A 12,439-nucleotide genomic window follows, 5' to 3' on the forward strand; every position below is an offset into this window, starting at 1 on the left:
GTTGTGGATGCCGCGGGACTGCGTTCCACTTGCCCTGGACCGCACGGTACCCCGGCCTCCACCCGTAGATTCCGCTTCCCCAGCGTCGCAGAGCTGTAACCCCGATCCCTGCCTCCCCAAAGCCTCACTGGGGCCCCTCCAGGCCTGCTTACTCCATCTTCCAGGCCCCTGGCAACCACCGCCCTCCTCAGTGGCTCCAGGGCCTCCCTCAGGGGTCTCCAAAGACGGACACACAAAGCAGGAAGAACATATGGGAATTTTCTCTTTATATTTTGATCTCATCCCTTTAAAATGTCTATTTTTATTACGTTTTTTATAATATACATAATCTATTAGTATAGTATCTCATGAATGCAGTTTTTTTCTAGAGTGTGTTCTGACTTTTTTTTAGAACCATGAGTGCAATTTATACACATACATCTATTGGGAATCCTCAGAAGTTGTTTACTGATGGAAGCAGCTTCAGAAGAGTCTGGGGACCACTTCCTAAGGAAGGAAAGAGCTGGCCACAGTTAGAGCAAGCCTGCCTGGGGGCCTGCTCTGTGTTCCAGAGCAAACTGCCTGCATCATCCCCTCCTGTTACTCTCCCTTCACCTGAGACAGTCAAGCCACAGCGTCAGCCGGGGCCAGAGCTGGGATTTGAATCCAGGCACTCAGGCTCCAGAGCCACACTGCCCCAGCGTGGGGCTTAGAGGCTGCTCCTGGCTCTGACTGAGGGGCTGCCTGAAGCCGGGTGAGAGGGTGCTGGGTCAGCTTTTCCCTAGCGGGAATCCTCTCCGTCCAGTCGTATAACTTAGCAGCCTCACGTCCAAAGAGCTGCCTTGGAAAACTCAATAGAGCCCTGGCTTCCTGCAGAGCCCTGTTCTCCCAGCCTGCTTCATGGCTCCCTGGTTGAGCCAAGCTTGCGGATCTGTGGCATGAAGGTACCTGCACTGCCTGGGCCTTAGTGGTATGTATGGGCCTCCACTGTGGGCAGCAGACAGGGGCCCAGGCAGGTGAGGCAGCTGGCCACAAGGGCAGGGCTGGGTCCCCCTCCCAGGGCTGTGTCTGATATTCTTAAGGCTGTTCAAGGTTCCTTTTCCAAGCCTCCTGTTCTCCCACCCCCACCCCTGCCATGCTGCAGTGACTCTAAATCTGTGGTTCTCAGCCTTGGTGAACACCTGAGTAGCTGCTACAAGCTGGCCGCAGCCCAGCGACTCTGATGTGGTTGGTCCAGCAGCCAGGGCATCGGGACTTTTCGAAGCTTCCAGGTGACTCACCGGCAGCTGGGGATGCGGTGTCAGGAAGGAAGGTCAGAAGTCCCAGGATGCACTTGAAAAGCCTCTAGCTCCACCAGTGACCAGCTCCTGGCCGGACTCCTGGCCTGGACTCAGCATCCGGCAGGCTCTGGTCTCTCACCCTCAGGGCTGGGGGCTTCTTCACATGGTCATCAAAGACTTGGCCAGTTCCGCCTCTCCTGCAGCCATCCTTGTCTCACCCAGCATCACATGACCCATCAGTTCACCAGCAAACACAGTGAAGTGCTGCTGGTGCTGGGCCCTGTGCTGGGGTTGAGGGTTCTCTGGCCCTCATCTGGCGATGAGAGAAAGAGGGAAATGGTGAGCTCTGTGTTCCGTCGGGGGGTAGCGACAAGTCTGGACCAGATAAGTTGTTAATTAGCAGCTTAGGGCCAAAGGTGGCCCCTGGACCAGTGGCCTCAACATCACCTGGGAAAAGGTTAGAAATGCACTTTCCCAGGCCCACCTCAGCCTCCTGAATCAGAGCAGCCCTTTGGCAAACTGTACTGAGAACCAACCGCGTACATCACCGAGCGCTGTGAATAAGACAAGCTTTGAGACCTTGAAGGAATCATCAAACTCTCGGCCTCGGTGTGCTCACCCAGGGCGAGACAAAGACGCTGTGCTCCTCCAAGTGGCCTCCAAGATTAAATGAACAATACCTTTTTTTTTTTTTTTTTTTGAGACAGTCTCTTTCTGTTGCCCAGGTGGGAGTGCAGTGGCAAGATCTTGGCTCACTGCAACCTCTGCCTCCCAGGTTCAAGCCATCCTCCTGCCTTAACCTCCTGAGTAGCTGGGACTACAGGCACCTGCCACCATGCCTGGCTAATTTTTTGTTTTGTTTTTGTTTCTGAGATGGAATTTTGCTCCTGTTGCCCAGGCTGGAGTGCAATGGCACGATCTTGGCTCACTGCAACCTCCGCCTCCCAGGTTCAAGCCATCCTCCTGCCTCTCGGCCTCCTGAGTAGCTGGGACTACGGGCGCCCGACACCACACCCGGCTAATTTTTTTGTATTTTTAGTAGCGATGGGGTTTCACCTTGTTGGCCAGACTGGTCTCTAACTCCTGACCTCAGGTGATCCACCTGCCTTGTTCTCCCAAAGTGCTGAGATTACAGGTGTGAGCCGCCACACTTGGCCCATACAGTGACTTTTGAAGTGTCTCCATGGGGACCTAGAAATGCAGTGGTGGCTCCTATTACAATGTGGTCACTGGCCTGAAGGAGCCAAATGGGAGATGATGGGGAGTGGACCTGGGGCCCCCTGTGATCGGGACCGCCCAGGAAGACAGCCCAGGGGGCCTCGAGCGATGGGCTTCTTCCAGCAGGAGGTATCTTGGAGCCAGTGACAGGCAGGGCCTTGGAGAAAGGGAAGCTTTTGACAGGAGCTGAGGGCAGAGCGGGGGCTGGGCAAAGATGGGCCACAGTGGAGGCTGGGAAGCTGGAAATCTGAGGCGTCTAGACTGGGATGCAGGGCACACGGGGACAACCAGTGTGAAGACGGAACTGGTGCTCCGGCAGCGTGTGCTGTGGGCTGGGATGACTTTCTGTACATGACAGGAAGCTGGGGGCCATGACCTAACGAGGGGCTGTGCCAGGCGCTTAGAAGTCCTGCCAGGCAGGAAGGGACTGTCCAGGGCTCATCACAGTAGATGCAGTAAAGGTCTTACCAGGCGGGAGAGCCCACCGCACGTGGGGTGTCCCAGCCGCCCCCAGCCTTGGGGACTCGGCCCTCCCCTGCCCAGCCCTGAGAGGCTGCCCCATCTTTCTGTGTCCCTGCAACCCCACTATCCTGGCCAGGGCAGCCCAGAGCAGACTCCCACCCACAGGACCCTTCCGGGGACACAGTATTGGGGAGGAAACGCGGAGATGCTGGGAAGAGCATTTGTTACCAAGGACAGTGGCCTCTGTGAGCAAAAATCACAGAACATCAGCCTGAAGTGGGTGGTTGGAGAGCTCTTGGGGGCCCCCAAACTCCACGCAAGGTGACCTGGGGGCGACCTCGGAGGCATGGCTGCTGTGTCCTCACCTACTCTGCAGTCTGGACAGAGGAGCAGCGCAGCCCAGAGAACTGGTCAACCAGACGGGTGCACAAGTGATCCCTGAGGATGGGGGGGTACAGGAGAGATGTTTGGGTCCCTCAAGGCCTGGGGAAAATGGCCCATGAGTCCGCCTTCGCGCTCTGACCCCAGCTTCCCCACACACTGGGAAGAGGAAGAGCTCCTCATAAGCTGCGTAAACTCAACTGAACACCACATGGAGAAAAAGAGTGAGTTTCCCTGGCCTGCAGGCAAGAGGCTGCCAGCAGCCCGGGGCCTGGGCAGCCAGCCAGCTCCCCAGCAACCTCTGTGTCCCTTCAGTCTTCAGTTCCCTTCCCCACCCGCCTTCAGCAGAAGTGAGAACAGACTTTGGGAAGGGAAGGGAGTTTTACCAGGAAACTAAGAGAAAATGCTCTAGCTCCACAGCTGGGAGAAACTGAAAAGAGAGAGGCCGGTGGGTGCACAGGAAGCAGGCTCCATCCCCGGGACCATGGGTAACAAGCGGCAGAAACCGACTCAGGCCAGCTGGGAGGGGGGAATACCCAGGGGTCAACAGAGCCAGTCTGCAGCGACCTCCAGGACACCTGCACCTGCCTCCCCACCATCCTTTTGGCCACTCCCTGGTCAGCAGGGCCTCTCCCTCAGACCAGCTTCTCAACACACCCAGAACTCCGGTGCAGTGCGTCCCTGAGAAAGGCCGAGAGGAGAGCTGGGGCGGGGCTGTGAGTGGCCTCCCTTGGTCAGGTGTTCACTCCTGGACGGTGCCCAGGGGCAGAGAGTGTGGTTGACCAGTCAGGAGCCACAGGTGGCAGCAGCTCCCACAGGAGGCAATGGTCACCTGGCGGTGGGGGACACATTCCTGAAGGAGGCAGCCAGAAAAGGCGTTCCCCACACCAAGTGTGGGAAACTGAGCCGGGCCGGAAAGTGACAGGCTGGTCCAGCATCCCCAGGCTGAGCTTGGACACAAAGCCGGGTGCAGGGACCCACAACGGCGCTGGCAGGGTCCCAGCCTCAATCCCCTGTGCCCTCACATCTGTCTGTGTTCCGGGGACTGCCTGGCCCCAGCCCTGGCCTCAGGGCTCTGGGAGGCCCTGCTCACCCCTGCCCTCCCTGCGGGTGAGGAGCCTCTGCCGCTGACCTCTGCACACACACCGCCTGCGATGCAGCTGGGTCTGCTGCTGCCCAAGGCCAGCACTGGGGCCAGTTCCCTGCGGAATGACCATCCATGTGACTTCCCACCATCCTCAATGGGGCCTGAGGAACTTCTGAAGGGCAGTGCTTGGGTACACCACACTCCAAGACCCAGGACTCCAGGACACATCACACTCCAGGACCAGGGGCCTCGTCGGTCTGGGGTTTCATTCTGGGGCTGGGTGCAGCCTTGGCCACCTGGCTGTGAACCATCATGGGTGGGGCTGCCTCTTCTCAGCCCAGCAGGTCCCCAGCTGCTTGGAAAGGACCCAGTGATTATATGAGGGTCACCTGGGTCATCTAGGACAACCTCCTCCTCTCAAAATGAGAAGATTCACAGCCTTCATTCCTCTCGCTGCGTGACATGGTGCTCACGGGCTCCAGAGGTTAGAGCGTGGACATCTTTTTTTTTTTTTTTTTTTTGGAGACAGAGTCTCGCTCTGTCGCCCAGGCTGGAGTGCAGTGGCACGATCTCGGCTCACTGCAACCTCCGCCTCCTGGGTTCAAGCGATTCTCCTGCCTCAGCCTCCCAAGTAGCTGGGATTACAGGTGCGCACCACCACGCCCGGCTAACTTTTGCATTTTTAGTAGAGATGGAGTTTCGCCATGTTGGCCAGGCTGGTCTCGAACTCCTGACCTCAGGTGATCTGCCCACCCAGGCCTCCCAAAGTGTTGGGATTACAGCCAGCACACCCCGCTGAGCATGGACACCTTCTGCCCACCACATGAGCCCAGGGTCCTGCGGCTCAGAGGTGACTGCTGAGTCTAAGCCCCGGTCTGGCTTCAGGGTCCAAACTCCTTCTACTTCTCTGCAGATTGAGCGGGAGTCTCTCTGCGGATTGAGCGGGAGTTTCTCTGCGGATTGAGCGGGAGTTTGCTGTACTGGGCCCCGCCCTGGTAGCTGAGGCCCTGGGGTGCTGCGGCCTCCAGGTTATCTCCCCGCTGCAGGCACCCACCCAAGGAGCATCCCAGGGGCCTCAGGGCGGGGGAAGCCAGGAACTAGGAGGTTCTCACCGCCTGAGCTGAGGCCCCACACCCACCGAGGCATGGGGCTCCCTGGGCTGCTCTGCTTAGCTGTGCTGGGTGAGCCCACGGGGGACATGATGGTGGGACTACTGCCGGGGCCTTGAGGCCTCGGGCTCAGGTGGGGGTACTGGGAGCTCAGGAGAGATGAGGCCTGAAGGCAAGGGCACCTTTGGAAACATGGGACAGAGAGGGAAAGATCTGGGCTTGAGTATCGGACCAGCCCCTAAACTTGCTGCATATGTGGTCCAGGGATTGCTTCACCATTCTGGACCCACTACTTACCCATCTGCAAAATGGGCTGGTGATAGGAGATGTTGGGGGCAGGGGTGGCGCAAAAGAGCTTTTGTGAGTGATGATGCCAGCTGGTCCTGGGGCCTCACTACCAGGAATCAGCCTGCTCCTCCCTCCTGGCTTCAGCAGGTGGGTCTCGAGGCTGTCTCTAGCCTCCCCTCCCTCCCAGGCCCTCTCCTCATCGCCCTCACCTCTCTTACAGCCGCCAGCAGCTTCTCCAAGGCACAGGAGGAAGGTAAGTGGCCCAGCATACTGCAGGGAGAAGTCTCCCCGCTGGGATCCTGGTGTCAGAACCCCCACTGTGGAGGGCGTCTACGGCTGGGGAAGAAGGTACTAGTGGGGAGGTGTGTGCTGGAGGGTGGCTGGACAGTTCTGGAATATTCTCTCCACTCTGCAGGGCCCTGGGAGTGATGGAGATGGGCAGGCCAAGCAGGCCAATGTGGGGACCTCCGGGGCACACAGGCAGGGAAGTTGCTCAGCTTCCAGCCTCTGGTTGGGCTGTTTGGAGGGAAGATTCCCTGGGCAGGCACATCCTCATCGCTCTGCCCCAGGTCCCTGATCGGGAGCAGAAGCCCCCCCGAGACCCTCCCAGCTTTGCCCGGTGGGCGAGGCCCCGTGGAGGGCTGGGGAATTCCGGTGGGGTCTGGGAGGTCGAGATTCTCTGACCAGGAGGAGGGCCATGAGAGAATGGTGAAGCTGAGGCTCCCCCAGGGGCCTGACATACAGGAGGCTGCCTTCCTTGTAGAGGCAGCTGGAGAGTGGAGAGCGTCTGGGGCCCAGCTGGGTACAGGACCAGGAAGGAGGAGACACTGGGGAAGGTCCCTGATAGCCCCTAGCCGGGCCTGCTTCTTTATCTTTGCCTGCTCCATCCTTTTGCCTGCACTTTCCTGCCCCATCCTTTCCTCCCCTCCCATCATGTCCATTAAGGTGAGGATGGAGGCCGGGCGCGGTGGCTCAAGCCTGTAATCCCAGCACTTTGGGAGGCCAAGACGGGCGGATCACGAGGTCAGGAGATCGAGACCATCCTGGCTAACACGGTGAAACCCCGTCTCTACTAAAAAATACAAAAAACTAGCTGGGCGAGGTGTTGGGCGCCTGTAGTCCCAGCTACTCGGGAGGCTGAGGCAGGAGAATGGCGTAAACCCGGGAGGCGGAGCTTGCAGTGAGCTGAGATCCGGCCAGTGCACTCCAGCCTGGGCGGCAGAGCGAGACTCCGTCTCAAAAAAAAAAAAAAAAAAAAAAGTGGTGAGGATGGAGAGTCACTTCCCTGTATTGTCCCAACCAACCCTTGCCCCTTATTGCTAGGCTGCCAGGTTACAGAGCAGGGCCTTCCCCCTCTATTTTGCTAAAGGGCAGGCACCGGGTAATGATGACATAAATCTCACTTGAATGAGGCCCAGCCTGAACCATTATTTCCTCATTTGCTTTAAAAACCGATACATTGTTGGGTGGCTGCTAAAAAGAGTGCAGGCAGCTGGGGCTCTGGGAAGTACCTGTGCAGGGCAGTCCCGCCTTCCTCTCTTGGCTGGCTCCTGACTTCTCCGATTCTTGCCAACCAAGTCCTGCTAACTAAACTCCTAAGAGACTGACTGATAAATCATTTATTCATTCAACAAATACTTGAGCACCTGTTTGGTTGCAGGCACCATTAAAGGCCCTGAGAATCTGGCAAAGCACGGAAACAAACCCCTCCTGTATCTTACATTCCAGTGGAGGTTGGGGGCACAAATGATAATAAAAATAAGAACATTCAGTGGCTTATGCCTGTTATCCCAGCACTTTGGGAGGCTGTAGCCAGATGATCATTTGAACCCAGGAGTTCAAGACCAGCCTGAGCAACACAGTGAGACCCCCACCTCTACATGGTGTCTCACTCTGTCACCCAGGCTGGAGTGCAGTGGCTCGATCTCAGCTTACTGCAACCCCCACCTCCTGGGGTCAAGGGATTCTTCCACCCAGCCTCCCGAGTAGCTGAGATTACAGATGTGCACCACCACGCCCAGCTAATTTTTTTGTATAAAAAAAATTTTGTTTTAATTAGCTGGGCATGGTGGGTGGTGCACCTGTGGTCCCAGCTACTCGGGAGGCTGAGGTGGGAGGATTGCTTGTCCGGGAAATGAGGCTGCAGTGAACCGTAATCATTAACACTGCACTTCAGCCTAGGTGACAGAGCAAAAAAAAGCACATTCTAAAGTATGTTAGAATGTCGTAGAGAGAAGCAAGAAGGGTAGAAGGAAAGGGAACACAGGGTGGGTAGGGGGAAGGAGGGCAGTGTTTGCAGGGGAGGGTGTAGTTTGGGAAGGGGTCATGCAGCAAGGACCTGAAGGAGCTGACTGAGCAGGAAGTACCTGGGCAGGGACCCTGTGTGACCAAAGGGTATTGAATGAGGTCAGAGGCGTGGTGTGGGGTTGACTGGGGAGGTCCCTGTGGGGTGCAACCATAGGAGGTTTGGAGGGGAAAACACAATCTGATATACCCTTGATGAGGTCATTCGGACACTGTGTTGGGATGCAGATCAAAGGCAAAATCCAAGAGAGCCATTAGGCTACTCTGGGGATCCAGAGGAGAGACTGGGCAATGCGTGAGAGGCAGGGAGATGGGGTGGACATACATTCTGAAGGCCAATAGCAGCTGCTGGCAGATGGCATGGGATGGGATGGGATGAGGACAGCCATGAAAGATGGCGCCAAGCCGGGAACAGCTGCTCATGCCTGGAATCCCAGCAATTTGGGAGACCGAGGCAGGCAGATCACCTGAGGTCGGGAGTTTGAGACCAGCCTGACCAATATGGTGAAACCCCGTCTCTACTGAAAATAAAAAATTAGCTGGGCATAGTGGCCCATGCCTGTAATCCCAGCTACTCGGGAGGCTGAGGCGGGAGAATCCCTTGAACCTGGGAGACGGAGGTTGCAGTGAGCCAAGATCGCACCACTGCACTCCAGCCTGGGCAACAGAGAGAGACTCTGCCAAAAAAAAAAAAAAAAAAAAAAGGTACCAAAGTCCTTGGCCCATCTGGAAGGACTGGCTAAACCAAGTGCAGCCTGGAGATGGCATATTATGCAGCTGAAACAGCTTCAGCGGGAGTGGAAAGCTGGGCACAAGTGAAGGACCTGAGGGATTAGGATATTCGAAAGATGATCTCTGTGTAAGTTGGGCTTTTTGTTTTTTTCCATTTTGCTTTTAGACACAGGGTCTTGCTCTGTCACCAAGGCTAACGTGCAGTGGCACAATCACCACTCACTGCAGACTTGACCTCCAGGGCTTAAGCAATCCTCCTGCCTCAGCCTCCCAAGTACCTAAGACTACAGGCACATGCCATCACACCCAGCTAATACTTAATTTAATTTTTTTTTTTTTTTTGAGATGGGGTCTCGCTCTGTCGTCCAAGCTGGAGTGCAGTGGTGCAATCTCAGCTCACTGCAAGCTCCACCCCCCAGGTTCAAGGGATTCTCCTGCCGCAGCCTCCTTAGTAGCTGGGACTACAGGCACATGCCACCACACCCAGCTAATTTTGTGTACTTTTAATAGAGATGAGGTTTCACCACGTTGGCCAGGATGGTCTCGATCTCCTGACCTTGTGATCTGCCCACCTAAGCCTCCCAAAATGCTGGGATTACAGGCGTGAGCCACTGTGCCCGGCCTTGCTTGCAATGTTGCCCAGGTTGGAATACAGTGGTACAAACTCGCCTCACTGCAACCTCCATCTCCTGGACTTAAGCCATCATCCCACCTCAACCTCCAGAGTAGCTGGGACTACAGGCACGCGCCACCATACCCAGCTAATTTTTGTATTTTTTGTAGAGACAGGAGTTTCCTCTGTTGGCCAGGCTCGTCTCAAACTCAAGCACAAGTCTGCCCGCGTCAGCCTCCCAAAGTGCTGGGATTACAGGCATGAGCCACCCCGCCCGGCCTAATATTTCAATTTTTTTTGTAGTGATTGGGTCTTCCTATTTTGCCCAGGCTGGTCTTGAACTCCTGGCCTCAAGCAACCCTCCCTCCTCAGCCTCCTAAAGTGCGGGGATTACAGGTGTGAGCCACTGTGGCTATGTATTTTGAAATCCCCAAGAATTCTGGCAAGTGTAGCATTAAACATGGTAGGAACCACCGACAGGCATCTTCAAGGAGGTATAGGTGTTGGTAGATAATTGTAATCCAGAAGGCAGAGTGGAATGTATCTGAAGAAATAGCTGCTGTTTAGTAAGGAGAGGGGAGAAAAGTTTAGGGAAGGCGAAATGTCAAGAAGATGTTGTCCCCCTTTGTCCCAGCTCCATGCCATGAAGGCTGCCAGGATCCACATTGCCTGGGACAGTTGAAGGGGTAGACAGTGCTGTAGGAAGGAGGGATCTGGTTTCCATTAGATGTAGAGGATGGAAGGTGTTGGTTGGAAGGTTAAGGATATAGGGGATTTTTATTCTGGCTGAGCCTACACTCCAAAGGACACAGAGGAGGCTGGGCGTGGAGGCTCACGCCTATAATCCTAGCACTTTGGGAGGCCGAGGTGGGCGGATCACTTGAGGTCAGGAGTTCAAGACCAGCCTGGCCAACATGGTGAAACTCCATTTCTATTAAAAATACAAAAATTAGCCAGACATGGTGGCAGGCACCTGTAACCCCAGCTACTCAGGAGGCTGAGGCAGGAGATTCACTTGAACCCAGGAGGCAGAGCTTGCAGTGAGCTGAGATTCAGCCACTGCACTCCAGCCTGGGCAACAGAGAGAGACCCTATCTAAAAAAATAAATAATAAATAAATAAATGTCAAATTGCTGTTATTTCTTCTGTGTGTTTTTGGAGGACATAATTCAACCCTCAACAGATGGCAGCTTATTCAAAATCAGATCCCTGGGCCCCTCCCTGGGTCTAATGAATTGCAACCTCCAGGGTTGGAATTTCCAAGCTTCCTGTTGTCACAGAGACCAGTCTGGAGAGGGGTAGCGCCATCTGGAAGGGCCTCGGAGCCACTCGGGGCACCAGCACTGTATGATCCCTCCACAGTTTTCCTGCAGTGACCCCACAGCCCAGTCAGGGCTTGGCTTAGCTTCCTGTCCCGAGGGCAGCCTTGTCGTCACTTTATCAAATTTTGAGTGTGTCATCCCATTATTTAAATGCTCTCGCAGAGCAGACGAATTTTATTTATTTATTTACTTATTTTGAGACAGGGTCTTGCTCTGTCACCCAGGCTGGAGTGCAGTGGCGATTACAGCTCACTAAAGCCTCAAAGCCTCAACCTCCTGGGCTCAAACATCCTCCCAGCCTCTGAGTAGCTGGTGCATACCACCATGCCCACTTAATTTTTTTTTGAGACAGAGTCTCACTTTGTCACCCAGGCTGGAGTGCAGTGGCGCGATCTTGGCTCACTGCAGCCTCGACCTCCCAGGTTCAAGAGATCCTCCCACCTCAGCTTCCTGAGTAGCTGGGACTACAGGCACATGCCACCACGTCTGGCTAATTTTTGTATTTTTAGTAGAGATGGGGTTTTGCCATGTTGCTCAGGCTGGTCTCAAACTTCTGAGCTCAAGTGATTCACCCGCCTCCGCCTCCCAAAGTGCTAGGATTATAGGCATGAGCCACTGCACCCAGTAAAAAAAAATTTTTTTTTTTTCTTAGAGACAGGATCTTGCTTTTTTGCCCAGGCTAGTCTCAAACTCCTGGGCTCAAGGGATCCCCCTGCCTAGGCCTCCCAAAGCTCTGGGATTATAGGCGTGAGCCACCACGCCCAGACAAGCAAAAGAATTTTAAATTAAATAATAGGCCAGGCGGGTGGCTCACGCCTATAATCCCAGCACTTTGGAAGGCTGAGGTGGATGGATCACTTGAGGTCAGGAGTTGTACACCAGCCTGGTGAAACCCCATCTCCACTAAAAATACAAAAATTAGCCAAGCATGGTGGCGTGCACCTGTAATACCAGCTACTCAGGAGGTTGAGGCAGGAGAATCACTTGAAACAGGGAGGCAGAGGTTACAGTGAATTGAGATCGTGCCACTGCACTCAGGCCTGGGGGACAAAGCAAGACCCTGTCTCAAGGAAAAAAAAAAAATTAAAAAAAAAATGATAGACCATCCTTTATTGGCAAGCTTATCCGTAAACTAAATAATCAAAAAGAAAAAAACCACACAAGTCTTATGAGGATAAAAAGTGAATGTCCGGCCGGGGGTGGTGGCTCACACTATAATCCCAGCCCTCTGGGAGGCCGAGGGGCGCAGATCTCCTGAGCTCAGGAGTTCAAGACCAGCCTGGCCAACATGGAGAAACCTCCGGCTCTACTAAAAATACAAAAAATTAGCCGGGCGTGGTGGCACACGCCTGTAATCCCAGCTACTCGGGAGGCTGAGGCAGGAGAACTGCTTGAACCCAAGAGGCAGATGTTGCAGTGAACTCAGATCGTGCCACCGCACTCCAGCCTGGGCAACAGAGCGAGACTCCATCTCAAAAAAAGAAAAAAAAAAAAAGTGAATGTCCCCGGTACAGTGTACTTTAAAAATGGTTCCTGTCTGTGAACTTATGCAAATCAAGCTTCTATTAATGAAGACTGAAATGGAAATGAAGAGAGAGCAGCTTTTTTCTTTCCACTTTTATAGGTCAAGATCATTTCCCTTCACAAAGGGAGCAAAAAGAAAG

The 12,439-nt window shown here is 54.7% G+C and overlaps 2 protein-coding genes across 2 annotated transcripts in view; both read left to right on the plus strand.

The window, feature by feature from the left end:
* The window catches only part of TMC8 (transmembrane channel-like 8), a 20,179-nt gene extending 18,235 nt beyond the window's left edge, over positions 1–1,944 (plus strand). Inside the window, exon 17 of the mRNA XM_011988286.1 lies at positions 1–1,944. This exon is cut by the window's left edge and continues 16 nt beyond it. Within this exon, the coding sequence (XP_011843676.1) occupies positions 1–99 (99 nt within the window). The 3' untranslated portion in view covers positions 100–1,944.
* A 3,557-nt stretch (positions 1,945–5,501) lies between these two features.
* Positions 5,502–12,439, plus strand: part of LOC105545497 (chromosome unknown open reading frame, human C17orf99) — a 17,043-nt gene continuing 10,105 nt past the window's right edge. The window contains exons 1-2 of the mRNA XM_011988479.1: positions 5,502–5,588; positions 6,025–6,057. Of these exons, the coding sequence (XP_011843869.1) occupies positions 5,552–5,588; positions 6,025–6,057 (70 nt within the window). The 5' untranslated portion in view covers positions 5,502–5,551. The remainder of the gene's footprint in view (positions 5,589–6,024; positions 6,058–12,439) is intronic.

This window comes from Mandrillus leucophaeus, unplaced genomic scaffold (genome assembly GCF_000951045.1).
Source record: "Mandrillus leucophaeus isolate KB7577 unplaced genomic scaffold, Mleu.le_1.0 Scaffold1, whole genome shotgun sequence".
NCBI classification, from domain to species: Eukaryota; Metazoa; Chordata; class Mammalia; order Primates; family Cercopithecidae; genus Mandrillus; species Mandrillus leucophaeus.